The 16,917-nt window shown below is 42.8% G+C and overlaps 1 protein-coding gene across 1 annotated transcript; it reads left to right on the top strand.

The window, feature by feature from the left end:
• Positions 1-788: 788 nt before the first annotated feature.
• LOC107524008 (nuclear RNA export factor 2-like) lies at positions 789-16,789 on the top strand. Its single transcript, XM_087813358.1, is given in 20 exon segments — positions 789-820; positions 1,050-1,203; positions 1,798-1,881; positions 1,992-2,096; positions 2,209-2,289; positions 2,404-2,473; positions 2,620-2,708; positions 2,827-2,934; positions 3,110-3,219; positions 5,091-5,127; positions 5,570-5,641; positions 5,722-5,777; positions 5,919-6,026; positions 6,147-6,205; positions 6,309-6,424; positions 6,515-6,557; positions 7,126-7,198; positions 7,748-7,927; positions 16,221-16,446; positions 16,604-16,789. Coding segments are annotated over 20 exon segments (1,989 nt in total).
• Positions 16,790-16,917: the final 128 nt, after the last annotated feature.

The raw sequence follows: 16,917 nt of genomic DNA, 5'->3' as shown, positions 1-16,917 counted from the left end.
TTGAACTCAAAGGCATTTCAGTGGGTGAAGAGAAAGCTCACTCTGGCTGTTTCAAAGAGTATTGTTGGGGACAAGGCAGGAGGGAGGAAGACAGTTTATGAGGCTAGTATCTCTGTTCCACCTGATATTAAAGCTTATACTGCAGCAGCAAAGGAAGCACAGCTTGCTGAGTGTTAGTGGAATCAGTGTGGTGGCTGATTGGGTTTGGGAAGCATGAGAGGGATTGCTTCCCATGTATTGATGGGGTGGTTAGCTCTGAGAGAGGCAAGATTTACATGCCCTCCTGATTTATGGTTGGCATCCACTCTAACTCTTGGACACATATACCTCTCTTCTTTATAAAACTTACTATATTTTTTAAAAGGTTCAACACAGTTACCTCCTTCTTCTGACCTCTCCCCTCTTCCTCCTCCACTTGCTCTTCCTTCCACACCATGTGCCATTTCTCCCCTGATAGTACCATCTGTCAAATAAGGCTCTTATATCTGAACAGGCAGAAGTGTTTCCTTTCTGGGGTTTAATGGGATTGATCTCATAGCAGGTTGGCATTTTGTTGCCCTGCCATGGTGTTAGCCTAAGACGTGGTACATGGTAAGTGGCCACAGATGTGTCTCCAAAGTTTATTTTTGTTCCTTGTTTCAGAAGACAATGGTGTCTGTTCACCTCAAGGAAGAAAGAAAGGTTGGAGTTCTTTTCGAGGTAATTTTGACAAGAAGACCCATTGTTATCAACATGTTGGATATGAACTTCAGCCTTCACACCTCCAGAAGGATGATAGAAAGGTGAAGATGAGGGGAGTGCAGAAGTACCAACTCAGACAGTAAGTGACTCTGCAGCCTGGTTTGCATGTAGCAGCCCAAGGGACTGTGTAACTCTTTCTCTGTCCATGGTTTTCTTTTTTTCTCTCACTGGAAAACTGAAGAATGCTAGAAGTGAAATCATGGTTGAACAATCCTAACTGTAGTCCGGGTGTCAGAGATGCAAGGATATATAGAAGACTTTCTTAACATTCATGGCCACCCTTTTTCTTTCCACTTGTCCCCTGCCAGCACTCCCTATACCATGGGACAGAACAAGAGGAGAGTGCAATGGCATAATGAAGGCCGTCTCCGCGTTACTCTGTGGACTAATAGAAAACATCTCAGGAGTGAAATGGGGGAGAACACACAAGATCAAACCCTGGGTAGCTGGTTCAAGGTCACAGTGAGTGTCCTGAAAAAAATGTATGGAATGTTCTGGAGAGAAAGAAAGGTCAGGTGGACTATGTTGGTCTCATGTGGAGACACTTGGTAGTTTGCTGTGGACAGTTTACAATATGTCTTTTTATTATTTCTCTAAGAGCAAATTCATTGAAGCAATATAAGGAAACAGGGTGACTGTATGGAAAACAGGAGGCTATCTAAAGGGAAAGGTGAAACTACTGCCAAGGAAATGGAGCAAGTCCACACTGGATGTCTCAGTTTGGCTCAAGCTGAGTGCGGGAGATGGAGGGTCAAGTCTCTGGAATACTTCTCAGAGGGGCAAGCAGTGTCCTAAATAGCATCTCCTGGAACTCTATAAAAAGAAGAAAATGTCTAACCCGTTAAGTTGACTTTGGGGAGGAGAGCTTTAAAAGGAAAGATAATAGAATTAGGAACTCTGTATTTGGCACAAACATGAGAAATCATGCCAGTGGTCCCTTCTTTAGAAGCCTTTGAAAATTCAGTAAAGGTAGGAAAAGAACACTGTGTTGGGTCTGTTCTCTAGCCTTCTTTCATGTTGTTCCTCTTGTCTCTGTGCCCTTATTTTCACCCTTAGGTTCCCTGTGGAAGGAAGTATGACAAGACATGGCTAATGGAGTCAATCCAGAGACATTGCACTGTCCCCTTCACTCCAGTGGATGTAAGTGAGGATGGTGAAGCCAGATGAGGAGACACAAGTAAGGGAGAGAACCTGGTTCAGGTTGGGCCATGGGCCTCTGACACAATTGTTGTTGCCTTCAATCCCTATAGTTTCACTATGTGAAAAAGAGGGTCGGGTTCTTTGTCCAGGATGCTAGTGCTGCCTCTGCGTTGAAGGATGTCAGCTACAAGATTTGTGATGATGAGAACCGAAAGGTGTGTCGAATTCATTCTCGTACTTAGTCCCTGGGCAGGAGAACAGGCAGAGCTGGTCACCTTCCTGTAGGACTAGAGTTTCTGGTGCTTACCCCACCTCTTCTTCCTGCAGATACCAGTCTATGTCAATTCATCTGCTGTACCTTACTCTGTGCGGGATAAGTTGGAGCCAGAAAAAATGGAAAAGCTAAAGGTAATGCAGACTCAAGGGTACTTGGTTGCCCCCAGACCCACATTTTCCTCCTCCAGCCATGATTTTCTTGCCACCACAACAGCCTCAGAGCTCTCTCTCCATCTCCCTCTGCAGCTGGCCATGAGCAAACGATATGATATCTCTCAGAAAGCTCTTGATCTCCAGTTGCTCCGCTATGACTCAGGTACAACTAACAGTAGTAATTCTAGAGCAGATGAGGGCAGAGGTTTCTGCCTGAGTGGGAGACTTAGGGATGGTGACAAGGGAGGGTTTGGTGTTGGTCCTAGACCACTCTCAGCCTTCTTATTGCCTACTCTTGGCTTCCTGAAGACTTGGTGGGCCATGATGTTGATATAATCCTGAATAGAAGAAACTGCATGACTGCCACCCTGGAGATCATCAAAAAGAATTTCCCTGAGGTGAGGCCTTAGGCTCAGTGCTGGTGTTATAGTAGGGGGTGGAACAGAGGGGATGGAGGGCAGATTTGTCTCCAAGGTCCTAGATAGTAACTGTCACTCTAACTCTTCTTCCCCAAAGCTGCTCTCCTTGAACTTGCACAACAACAGACTGTGCCAGCTTGATGGCCTGTCTGATATTACACAGATGGCCCCCACAGTAAAGATTCTGAACCTCTCCAAAAATGAGGTGAGAAGAGGGACAGAAAGTTGGGTTGAAAGTGGGTGGTAGTGTTCATCAGAGTGATGATGGTAGGCAGGCAAAGGTACCTGTGGGGGAGGGAGGGAGGGCACTGTGGGTTCAGTGGCTTGGATGTCCCTCTTTCCCTGGGACTATTTTTCAGTTTCCTCCCTGTATTTCTCAGCTGAAATCAACCTGGGAGTTAAGCAAGATCAAAGGTCTGAAGCTGGAACAGCTGTGGCTGGAAGATAACCCCTTGTGCCGCAACTTCTCAGACCATTCCACTTATGTAAGGTCAGTGTGAACCCCTCTCACCAGTTCTGGTGTCCTTTGACCCCTGGGAGCCTGAACTACCCCTGACAGTGCCTTGCCTCAGAAAGGTGGCAACCCTGACCTCTAGGAGGACTATAGGTCCCACCTTTTTTTTTTTTTTTTGGTCTGTATCCCTCCCCTGTGCTTCAAGGTTTCCTCTCAACTCGCTTGCTCATAAGGTCTGGGGTCTGGTTCCAGACTCTGCATCTAGTTTTCTCTATCATGCCCACCAAAGAATGTGCTCCAGGATGCAGTTCCCCTTCCCCCCTCCCACCAGGACTAGGAGTGTTGAGTCTCGAGGCAGATATTGCTGATCTGGGCTGAGAAACATCCTCCACCCCAGACTCATGCTGAGACAGTCCTTCCTGCTACTGAGATGATACAGAGTATCCCCAATCTATTCTGGAAGGAACGTTTTTTCCCTTGCATGTAAAGGGTCTCCCCTAGAATCTCAGGTTAACATGGGGACTTTCCCTCCCATGCCAAAGGCCCAGGCCCTGGGTGGCTGTCATCATGACATCTGTTTCTTTAGTGCAATACCAGGGAGGGGCATTCCTTGGTAGAATCCAGGGTTTCAAGAGTAAGGGACCAGAATTGAGCCACCAACAGTAAGCAGAGGCCTTCCGAGGCAGCAGTGGAAGGCAGAGGGCAGAGAGGTTTGAGGAGACAGAAAAGTCCTCTCAGGGGCACTGCCCCTCCCTGCACACATTACATCATCTGCCAGGTCCTTCAGAGGAGCCCTGGGTGGCCTGAAATGGATAGGGTTCCTCATGCAAGGAACCAACTAAGACAAGCACAGGTACACAGGAGCCATGAAGAGAGAAGGCAGTGATTATAAAAGGGGGCCACAGACACCCAACCCCAAGCTTAGCTGGTGCCTGACCCTTTACTCTTTCTGGGGAAGGTATCCTGATCCCATGGCTTGTTCATTTCCCATGCTCAGTTCAGAATGAGTCCATAGGTGACAAAGACTCAGCCAACATCTCATGGCCCTGTGGCCAACAGGTGCATGCTTTCCATTCCTACCTGGAGACCCAAGGCCAGCCAGGGGCAGATGAAGGAAAGGACTGCTGCAGGGGGAGCCATGTCCCCATTCTTCTCTCTTCTTCCCTGACCCCACCCCCACTGCCAGAGCAGAGCTTCTTTCTCTTCCCTTTACTTTTCTTTCTCTTTCTCCTTTGTCTTTACTCCTATATCTTTCCAATCTCCACTCCTATCTTCACTCCATTTTTGTCTTCATCTCCCTCCTTTTCCCTCCCAGCCTTCTAATCCTTCAGTCACTCACCTCACTGCCTCAGAGTCCTGGGCCATCCATCCTTGGGGCATGTCCTATTCCTGGCAGGATGCTGGACTGCCAATGGGGTAACAGAGCCCAGGGCACCCACCCCATTCCTTCTTCTCTCTGGAGCCATCGGTGGGGACTTGGCAGATGAAAGGAAGGCAGGGAAAGGGAAGAAGCCCCGCAGTCTGGGATCCAAATGCTGTGTCTTGGGGCACTGGAGAAGAAGTCAGCGCCCTCTAGGCAGGAGTGAACCAGGAGGATGGAGAGAGAGAGAGAATGAGGGAGATGGAGGAAAAGGGGGAGGGAGGAAGGGAAGAAAGGAGGTAATATAAATGGGAAGGTGTGGAGAGAGATGAGGACTCTCTGCCTTTTGGAGATTCCATATGGCAGATGATCAGTGCTCAGCAGGGAAGTGGATCCAGAAACCTTGAAATCAGAGACTGAGGAAGCTAAAGGGGGCTGCTGGGTGGGCAGAACAGCTGTCTCTGTTTATGTCATTAGTGTTTTCAGTAAATGGAAGCTTTGCAGTCCAAACTATCAACCACTTCTTTCTATTTTTGGATTTGAACAGTGCCATCAGGAAATGTTTCCCCAAGTTGTTACGCTTGGTAAGTGCCTACATTCATCATCATCTCTTACGGTCTCCACAACTGCTCTCAAGCCCTTTGTGTCTTGCCAAAATGTCATGTTTGCATCAGAGCCTTATCCATTTGGGGGGACATGGTCTTATGAAAAAGACATGAATGTGATCTCTGTGAAACATGTCCAAACAGAGAGAAAGAGAGCCAGAGAGAGAAGGAGAGGGAAGGAGAGAGGGGTAGAAAGAGAGAAAGAGAAACACACACACACACACACACACACACACACAAGTTGTATTAAACAGTAGAGTCTTCCAGGACCTTATGATGCAGGTGTCCACTGGAATCTGGCCCACGGAATTTCCAGGGCCCTTTCACTCCTGATGTCTGACCTTCCTGGGCCCACCCTTTCCTCTAATCACCCAGGATCACCTCCCTGGTCTGCACTGCTAACTTGCCTTCCGTTCTCTAGGATGGCCAGGATTTAGTTCTACCAAATACTGCTGACATTGACAGACCTGACTTAATAAAGCCCTTATTAAAGGTGAGGAAGAAATATCAACACTTGGGCTCTTGTAAGGGAGGCTTTATCAGCCACATGGTCTCAAATGTCTTTGATTCCAGGAAAACTGTGAAGGATCTGATGTTCTGAAGACTCAAGTCCAACATTTCCTACAGCAGTAAGTACCCTGGGGACCACCAGGAATGGGGAAGGCTGGGACAGTCAGGACCACCCAAGCACAGGTCAGCTCCTAAGAGTTTTCAAGTCCCCTTTGAGGTCTAGTCCATAGAGATAGACTGCCTTCATTGTCCCCTCACAGATATTACTTGATCTATGACTCTGGAGACAGACAGAGTCTCCTTGGTGCTTATCACAATGAGGCCTGCTTCTCCCTGACCATTCCTTTCATCCCAGACGATCCAGCCCCGTGAGTATCGCAGCTCAAAGTCTTATTCTGGGGCATGTGTCTCCCCAGCAGAAACTGGTCAGCTCATGGAAACACCCACACTGGCCAGACCACCACATCCTGTTCCTCTTTTTCTCCTAGAAGCAGCTTGTTTGAGTACTTCAAGGATAACAGGAATATGAAGAACCCGAAGGACCCCAGTGCGCGTGGGATGGGGAAGATATGGCAGGGAAAGGGGGCATGAAGGGTCAGTCATAGGGCCTAGGGTGTGGCAACCCTGACCTTTGCTGTCCTTCCCCACAGACCTGAATTTTCAGCTGCTGAAACATACAAATCATGACATTGTGAGCTCCCTCTGTGTGTTGCCCAAAACTCAGCATGACCTCAGCTCATTCGTGGTGGACATGTGGTTCCAGTTGGTAAGCACCCACTTCCTCTCTGGGGAAGAGCCCAGAAAGGTGTGTGGGAGGTGTAGGTACAGACTGAGCACCTGTTCTCTTTCCTTTCAGGAAAACCTCCTCTTCTTCTGTGTCAATGGGGTGTTCAAGGAAGGTGAGTATATGTAGAATCTCCTCCCCAGATGCCCCATTGCTCCCTCCTTCTGGGCTCCCTCTCAGAACTCTCTCAGCTTCCCTGATCCCTTCCCTTTCTTTGCTGTTCTGTCTCTGTTCTTCTGCCTCAAGTCTGCCGCCAAACCATCCTGGTCTGACCTGTATCCATGCCTGCCAGTCCCGCACAGCTAGGGTGTTGGGGACACAGGTGTGGGGTTTGATGGCTGTCAACCCAGATCCTGACTGTGAGAACTTGGGCCCATTATCTTACCTCTCATTTTTCTCATTTGCAAAATGGAGCTAATGAAGCCCACCTATTGGGTAGCTGAAAAAATGAATCAAATGAACTTTGTGAAGTGGTTGTCCCAGGGTCCAGCACATAGTAGGGTCCTTGTCAGTGGGAGCTGATTGCTCCTGTGGTTGCCCTCCCCATTCCCGACACCCTGACTCCCAGTGAACAGTTATCCCCTTGGCATGAGTCTCAAGTCCCACTCTGACTGAAGAACACTGTGTGAGCAAGTGCAGCTTGTGGGACTCCAAGGTGGTTTTGTTGTTTGTTGTTGTTGAAGTGGAAGGAAGGTCTCAGGGTTCTGTGCGTGCCTTCACCCGGACCTTCATCGCTACCCTTGCCAGCAGTTCCAGGTGAGTGCTGTGCTCTGGGTGGACACACACAGCCCAACCTGGGCTCAGGGCTGTGGGAATGTGGCAGTGCATGTCCTCGGGGTTTTCTCAGTGTGTTGTGGGAAACCAGCAGGTTGATCCAGGAACAGTCCCTCATAGGGATTAAGAGCATGGCCTCTGGAGTTAGAACATGAAAAGTGTTTCAAGTTTCTGTTAAGTCGGGTTTGTCACCCCAGCACTCACTAGATTTATACCTTAGTGAAATAACATGACCTTGCTGTGACACTATGTTTTCCTTTAAAAATGGGATTAGACTGTCCTCTCCCTTAGGCTGTTTCACAGAGTAAATGCATTGGAGTTTGAGGTACAAATCTAGTGGAACTGGTAGACAGTCTATCCAAGGGTGGTGTCTGTTGGAGTGACAGAGCTATCAGGCAAGGAATTGGGGGCTGGGTAGCTACAGTCGGGGTGTGGGGGAATCTGGTTGCTGAGTGGAAGTGGAAACAGGATCATTGTTTGAGGGTGTGGGTTGTCCATCCATAAGTTGTCTGAAGGTTCATTTTTCTCCAGTCTATGCATCATGAATGATGAACTGTTTGTGAGGGATGCTACCCCTGACAAGACTCAGAGTGCATTTTCCACCCAAGTGCCCACACCCTCCTCCAGCACTGGGACCATCCTCTCTCAGGAGCAGCAGGAAATGGAGGTTTCCTCCACCCTATCTGAGATGAGCCTCTAGTGGTCTCAGAAGTGAGTGACAGGTGTGCACGGGGATAGGAGGGAGCTGGGAGGATTGAATAGTGGGAACTTGCAGGTAATTATTTTAGACATATTATTTTTTTACAAAATTTCTCATGTGAAAGATACCTTAATTTTATGCTAATATACTGAAATATATTTTAAAACCCAGTTTCCCTACTGTATATACTATTTGATACTTCCTTTGTTTATTATTAGCACCAGCATAATTTCCTCTAAGTATGTTATGCTACCTTATTCCTGCTAAGATCTCTATATTAAGCAATTGAATTCCATTAGGCCATAAGCTATTATTGATAGATATTTGTCTTTTCACTGCTTTTTCAGCATTACATGCAGTGCCACTTGGTCATTCCAGTGCATACAGCTTGGTAAACTTGCAGGATTCTTTTTGTGGCCTAGATTTAGCAGTGACATTGTGTGGTCAAAGTGTCTCCACTTTGGTCTTCAGAGAGGTCATGGGTCCTCCTCCACCACATGTGCTTTTAGTACAATGACGAAATGATACCAGAACTTGAAATTCTTTACTCATTAAAAAGTGAAGTCTGAGAATTCAGAGATGAAAGGACACTGGTCCTCAGGTTTTCAGCAAGGCTAAGTGGATAGAAGTCAGGTGGCCTGGGGATGAATCTCATCACTGCTTGCTCTACTGTCTTCCCAATGCTCTCTCTTGACTTTCTCTAGATGAAGGGCAAGATCCCAGAGGAGGCCTTCATGCAGTGACCTAGGGTCTTGTAAACAAAGCCTGAGAAAGGAGCCCTTAGGTGTTCTATTTTCCACCCTCATCATATTTGCTGTATCTCTCTTCCAACCTGAGGCCACATCCATGGCTAAGATTGGAGCCTGACTGACCAGGAAGCCAAAGTTTACCTTGAAGCCTGCCAGTTGTTTGTACTTTGCCCATTCATGATCCTTGTTTATTTTCATATTAAAGAGTTATGCTGCACATTGTATGTTTTGTGTCTTCAATTGCTCTTCCTCTGTCCCAACCATGAGCCAACGGGGCCAAGACCAGAAGGTCCAGTCTTCCCCTTCATTCATGACAGTCTCTAGCATTTATATCAGGCCTTCACAGTGCTTGAAAATTATAGAGTAGGGACTCCATTCCTGGACTACTTTAAAATCCAAGCTTTGCTCCCTGTACCCTGATAACCTTCTCTCCACCACTTCAGAGTAACTCACAAGCTGTGACACTCACTTTTATAAACGACTGCCATATTCATTGTAGTATTTATGGATTTTTTAATCATTTCACTGATCCAAAACTATGCTAACCTTTTTATTAGCTTCTTGTCTTGAAATAAAGTCACTGACAACGTTTTTGAGAGTTGTGTACCTAACACTACATTTCCCCACAAATCTTGTGTTATTTTTTTATTTTTTGAACTTTTGTATTTTGAAATATTTATTGACTTACCAGAAGTTTCAAAAATTGTGCAGGGAGGTCATGTATACCCTTTCACCAGTTTTACATGCACTCATTTCCATGCACTTTTACCAGCTGTGTAGATTCTGTAACTCTCACTACACACAAGATACAAAACTCTCCCATCACCACAAGTTTCCCTCATGCTAACCTTTATACCAGAGAACAGGTTCTCCCTGGCCCCACATCCTAACCTCTTTCAAACACTCTTGTAATTTTTAAAATGTCACATAAATGGAATCCTCTATTGTGCAACATTTTGGAAGGGATTTCTTTCACTCAGCATAACTTCACTGTGAGCCATCTAAGTTAAGTGTATTGATAGTCTGTTCCTTTTTATTGCTGGTTTGTTTAACCACCTGTTGAAGGCCATCTGGATTGTTTTCTCTTTTTAACTATTATGAATAAAACTGTTAGGAACATTCATGTACAGGTTTTTGCATGAACACAAATTTTCATTTCTCTGGGTAAATTTCCTTTGTGTGATTGGTGTATAATATGGTAATTGCATGTTTACTTTTGAAAGAAACTGCCAAATTGTTTTGCCAAATGCCTGTACCATTTTGCATTCCCATTAGCAACATAAGGGGCTCACTTTATCTGTCTATAGCTTTGCCTATATTTGGTGCTGTCCATATATTCTTAGCCATTTTCATAGTTGTCTTTAATGTTTCTTTCTGTTCTTAATTTGAATTTCCATGATGGCTAAAGATGTTAAATATCTTTTCACATACCTATTGACCACCAGTAAATTGTCAGTTCATGTTTTTTATCCATTTTCTAATTGGATTAAGTGACAAATGTAGCTCGAGTGCTGTGCTGGCTCAGGCTAACAGGCAGAATAAGAGAATGTGAGGCCTCTTAAGACACTTTTCTTAGCTGGGAGGGCATGAGTGGGGCTGATGCAGCTTAACATGTTTCGAATTAGGATTTATCATGGATGTGGAGCAGTAGTAATAGGAGGGGGTATCTCTGGTTTCATCTGTGGGGACCTGGGTAGAGCAGAAAAATAAGGGAGATGTGTGTTGGGGGGGGCGAACAATGGAAGGAGCAAGACATGGAGGGAAAATATCTTGCAAGCGATGCCAGGTTCATCACTCACATCCAGCCCTATAAGATCCAGAAAACTATCCTGCTAGACATGTATGTTCCAACACTGGATATTCATTAGAATCCCTTGTAATGCCCAGTTGAATCAGAATCTCTAGGAGTAGGTCCAGTAGTCAGTATATTTAACATTCTTCAGTTGATTCCAATTAGCTGCCAAGATTGAAAACCATCTCCGATGCTGTATTAGATTTCTGGGTCTGCCATAACAAGATAGCACAGACTGAGTGGTTTACAAAACAAATTTATTTTTCACAGTTCTGGAGGTTGGAAGTCCAAAATCCAGGTGTTTGCTGGTTTCGTTTCTTCGGAGGCCTCCCTCCTTGGTTTGCAGATGGCTGCCCTCTTATGCATATGGTCATCCCTCAAAATCTATGGGACACAGTGAAAGCAGTCCTGAGAGGGAAGTTCATAGCACTACAGACCTACCTCAAAAACTGAGAAAAACTTCTAATAAACTCTCTGACACTACAACCTAAAGACCCAACAACAAGAAAAGCCCAGAGCAAGTAGAAGGAGGGAAATAATAAAAGTCAGAGCAGAAATAAATGACATAGAGACTAACAACAACAACAAAAAAAAAACAGTGCAAAAGATCAATGAAACCGAGAGCTGGTTCTTTGAAAAGATAAACAAGATTGATAAACCTTTAGCCAGACTCATTAAGAAACAAAGAAAGAGGGCCCAAATAAACAAAATCAGAAATGAAGAAGGTGAAGTAACAACTGACTCAACAGAAATACAAGGGATTGTAAGAAAATACTATGAACAATTATACGCCACCAAGCTGGACAACTTGGATGAAATGAACAAATACCTAGAAAAATACAACCTTCCAAAACTCAATCAGGAAGAGTGAGAAAACCTGAATAGACCAATAACAACTGATGAAGCAGTAATAAAAAACTCCCTGCACACAAGAGCCCTGGTCGGGACAGATTCACAGGGGAGTTTTATCAAACATTCAAAGAACAAAAACCTGTCCTCCTCTAATTATTCCAAAAACTCCAAGAGGAATGAACACTTCCCAGCTCTTTTTGCAAGGCCAGCATTAGCCTAATTCCAATACTACATAAAGACACTACAAAGAAAGAGAATTACAGGCCAATATCCCTGATGAACATAGATGCTAAAATCTTCAACAAAACATTAGAAATCAGATCCAACAATATATTAAAAAGATCATACACCATGACCAAGTGGGATTTATTCCAGGGATGTAAGGCTGGTACAATAATTGCAAATCTGTAAATGTGATACATTACATAAACAAATCCAAAGACAAAAATCACATGATCATATCAATAGACAGTAAAAGCATTCAACAAAATTCAACACCCATTTTTGATAAAAACTCTCAACAAAGTGGAAATAGAGGGATCGTAACTCAACATAATAAAGGTCATATATGACAAACCTACAGCCAACATCATACTCAATGGGCAAAAACTAAAAGCACTTCCCCTAAGAACAGAAAGAAGAAAAGGGTGTCCTCTTTCACCACTCTTATTCAATGTAGTACTGGAAGTCCTAGCCACAGCAATCAGACAAGAAGAAAACATAAAAGGCATCCAAATTGGAAAGGAGGAAATAAAACTGTCATTATTTGCAGATGATATTATAAATAGAAAATCCTAAAGACTCCACCAAAAAATACTAGTTTTAATAAATGAATTTGGCAAGGTAGCAGCATACAAATTTAGCACCCAGAAATCGATGACATTTTCATACACCAATAATGAACTCTCAGAAAGAGAAACTAAAAAAGCAATCCCATTTAGCATTGCAACAAAAAATTAAGATACTTAGGAATAAACTTAGCCAAGGAGGTAACCCACCTGTACTCAGAAAACTACAGGACGTTGCAAAAGGAGATAGAGGAAGATACAAACAAGTGGAAGAATATATCGTGTTCATGGACTGGAAGAATTAACATCATTAAAATGTCCATAGTACCCTAAGCAATCTAAATTCATTACAATCTCTATTAAAATACCAACAGCATATTTCACAGATCTAAGACAAACACTTTGGAAATTTATATGAAACCAAAAAAGACCCTGAATAACCACGGCAATCTTGAGAAAGAAGAACAAATTTGGAGGGATCACAATACCAGATATCAAGTTATACTACAAAGCCACTGTAATCAAAACAGCCTGGTGCTGGCACAAGAACAGACATATAGATCAGTGGAACAGAACAGAGAACCCAGAAATCGACCCAAGCCATTACGCTCAATTAATATTTGAAAAAGGAGGCAAGAACGTACAATAAAGATAGTCTCTTCAGTAAATGGTGTTGGGAAAATTGGACAAGTACATGCAAAAAAATGAAACAAGACCACCAACTTACACCATACCCAAAAATAAACTCAACATGGATAAAAGATTTAAACGTAAGACGTGAAACCATAAAAATCTTAGAAAAAAATGTAGGCAGCAAAATGTCAGACATCTCTCATAGCAATATGTTTGCCAATACATCTCCTAGGGCAAGAAAAACAAGGATAAAATAAACAAGTGGGACTACGTCAAAATAAAAAGCTTCTGCGCAGTAAAAGAAACCATCAACAAAATGAAAAGGGAGCCCACTGTATGGGAGAACATATTTGCCAATGACACATCTTATGAAAGGTTAATATCCAAAATATATAAGGAACTCATATAAGTTAACAAAAGGAAGACAAACAATCCAATTTTAAAATGTGCAAAGGACCTAAATAGACACTTCTCCAAAGAGGACATACAGATGGCCAAGAGTCATATTAAAAGATGCTCAAAGTCACTAATCATCAGAGAGATGCAATTTAAATCCACAATGAGTTATCACTTCACACCTGTCAGAATGGCTACCATCAACAAATCAATGAACAACAAGGAATAGGAGAAAAGAGAACCCTACTACACTGCTGTTGGGAATGCAGACTGATACAGCCACTATGGAAAACAGTGTGCGGTGTCCTCAAAAAATTAAAAATTGAACTGCCATTTGAATCAGTGATCCCATTTCTAGGAATATATCATAAAGAACTTATGCACCCTTATGTTCATGGGAGTGTAATTTACAATATCCAAGATCTGGAAACAGACGAAGTGCCCATCAGTAGATAAAAAAGCTGTGGGACATTTACACAATGGAATAGTATGCTGCTGTAAAAAAGAAGGATCCCTTACCCTTTTGGGACAGCATGAAGGGAACTGGAGAGTATTATGCTAAGGGAAATAACCTGGTCAGAGAAAGATAAGTACCACATGATCTCACTCATATGTGGAATATAATGAACAAAAGAAGCTGATGAACAAAATAAATCCAGGGACATAGAAGCATGGAACAGACTGAGGGATCTCAGAGGGAAGGCGAGGTGGGAGAGTGCGTGGGGAGAGATTAATCAAAGAATTTATATGCTTATATGCATAACCTATGGACACAGACATTGATATGGGGAAGGCCTGGGTGTGGGGTGGACACAAGGTGGAGGGGATCAATGGGGGGGAAAGGGACATCTGTATGTAATACTTTCAACAATAAAGATAAATTTTAAAAAATGCTAAAGGTACACTCCTCTAAAGATGCTTTACTCCATGAATTAGGTACAAGTTTGGGATTTGATAAATACTAAAAGCATATGTGAATATCTTGAAATGAATTTCTGAAGGATAGACTAAGGTTCTATACTCACTGCTCATATTATTTAAAAGCTTAATATCTTAAGAAAACCCCATTCAATTGCAATAAAGAAATTTCAGAGCCTGAAATCACCTTTGAGATTCTTTACTCTCTTAAAAGAGAAGTATTTGTTGTTAATTAGGTCTGAGTTGTAAGCAAGTTCTAAATGAGCCCATAGAATTTTCTCAAATATTCTTAGGCTCCCAGTATTTCCCTCTATCGGCTGAGCTTTCTGAAAAGACCTACTAACCACACTTTACCAGGTCACTCTAAACAGAGAGACTTAATGAGAAAGAAAATAAAGGAAAAATAATAGGTTATTTCTTAATAACAGTACTTGACCACCTAAGAAATACCCTCCTGCAGCAACATAGTATATGATATTATACATAGGATTCAACTCCAAAAAAAGCTGTGGTCAGTGGTAAGTGATAATGAAAGATCAAGCTTGTATAGATGATCCAGATCCGTACAGTTCTTTTAGACTGAAAGCTGTGTACAGTGGAAGAAGTAGGATAAAACTACTGTGTACGTTTTACCCAGTGGTTCACAAATCAGGTTTTTCATCATCTTAAAAGTGTTTTGAGTGGGTGGGGGTGGAATTAACCAAAGAGTTTATATGCATGTATGCATAACCCAAGGACAGAGACAATAGTGTGGTGAGGGACTGGGGAGGAGGGTGGAAGGAGTGGAAAGGGTCAATGGGGAGAAAAAGGGACATTTGTAATATTTTGAACAACAACAAAAACTTTAAAAAGTGTTTTGAAATTCCAGAAATGAAGTGAAATATCAGAGATGGAAAGGAGAGAACCAATATTTTTTAAAGTTCTTATTTCACACAACGTACTGTGAGTAATGCTTTCCATATTCTCTTACATGATGCTTCGCAATAACTATGGAAGTTAGGTTTTCAAACCCATGAAACTCTTAGGATTAATACTTCATGAAACCTGGAGGGAGGTGGGGGATGGATGGAGGTGGGTGAAGCAAGGGGGCAGAGGAAATGGAGGACATCTGTAATAGTATCAACAATAAATTAAAACAATGTTTTATCAGAGGCAAACAAAAAAATACCTTATGAAACTTTAACACACTTTGATCTGACTCCAACACTCCTGGCCAAAACTACTAGGCCCATGCTGTTTATGAAAATGTGGGGCGAATGCAGTATTCTTATAAAGGCATCGCTTGTTTAGGTATCTGCCTTGTGCATGCTTTTGTAAGCTCCACGAAGAGTAGAAACCACACCGTATTCATCTTCATATCTACTACCAAACATTATTCCCTAAAACATACGGGTGGTCATTACAGGTCTCTTAACAGAACTAGTGACATGAAATATTCCAACATTACCATATGATTATAAGTCTTATCAGGGTTTCAAAAACTAGATTTTCAAAACCCATACCAAATTAAGTGGAATTTAATATACTGCCCCATCTCAGCACTTAATAGGTGCAAAATGAGAGTTAGTTTCCTTATGGTGTGATTTTACACTAAAAACACATCTCAATCTAGATAAGATACCTTTCAGATGCTCAATAACCACATGTGACTAGTGACTAACTTATTGGACAGTGTAGTTCTACACTATGTGACGTATATTAAAATGTTCATAGTAACATGTTTATTAATAATATTCAGAAAATAAGAATTTATGTATGATAAAGTCTCAGAATGTTTCTGCAATTTTGGAGATCTATAAATTATATAGAGTTTAAGTGGTGAAATATTTTTCAAACATAATTTACAATATGAAATTGAAATATAATAAATTTAAAATTTATAGAGCGAATAAAAATATTTTCAAAATCGTGATTACTCCACTACTGAGCAATATCACCAGTTTTCACTACTTTTTTATTATTATGCAAACACACACATACACACATACAAGCATGGTACTATGTGTTGCCTCTTCTATGTAAGACTGGAAAACACAAGATGGGAAGTGATTTATCCAACATCCTGTAAAAAAGATAGGTCTGTTTTTCACATTTATCATTTATTCTGTTGAATACCTTAATCAGCCTCCAGAGAAATCAAGACATTATTTTGTTTGACATTGCCAATGTTTTTCAGAGGACCAAAGAATGGGGAGGAAAAAAGAGCATACACAAACGAAATGCAAAAGAAAGAGATGAGATTTGTCTCCAAGGTCCTAGATAGTAACCTTCACTCTAACTCTGCTTCCCCAAAAGCTGTTGTCCCTAAATTTGTACAACATGAACTGTACCAGTTGGGTAGACTACCTGATACTACACAGATGGCCCCCACAGTCAAGACCCTGAACCTCTCCAAAACTGAGGTGAGAAGAGGGAGCCAGAACAAAGTTGGGCTGAGAATGGGTCGTAATGGTCATCAAAGTGATGACAGCAGGTAAGCGAAGATACCTATGGGGGAAGGGAGGGAACTGTGGGTGCAGGGGCCCAGATGTCCCTTTTTCCCTGGGACTCCTTTTCCAGTTTTGTCCCCATACTTCTCAGCTGAAGACAGCTTGGGAGTTGGACAATATCAAAGGCCTGAAGCACGAAGAGCTATTGCTGGAAGGGAACCCCTTGGGCAACACCTTCCCAGACCAGCCCACCTATGTAAGGTTGGTGATAACCACTGTCACCCTTCCTAGGGATCCTTGCCCCCTGGGAGAATGAACTGCCCCTGGAGTCTCAGTCCTCACCATTAAACAGGAAATGTCCCATGTCCACCTGGGAACCAAACCCACAATACCTCAGAGGTGAGAATTTGCTACTAAAGCTAAGCTGTTTATGAGAAATCAGGC

This window comes from Miniopterus natalensis, chromosome X (genome assembly GCF_054644295.1).
Source record: "Miniopterus natalensis isolate mMinNat1 chromosome X, mMinNat1.hap1, whole genome shotgun sequence".
Lineage (NCBI taxonomy): Eukaryota > Metazoa > Chordata > Mammalia > Chiroptera > Miniopteridae > Miniopterus > Miniopterus natalensis.
This window is presented reverse-complemented; position numbering and strand designations above follow the sequence as displayed.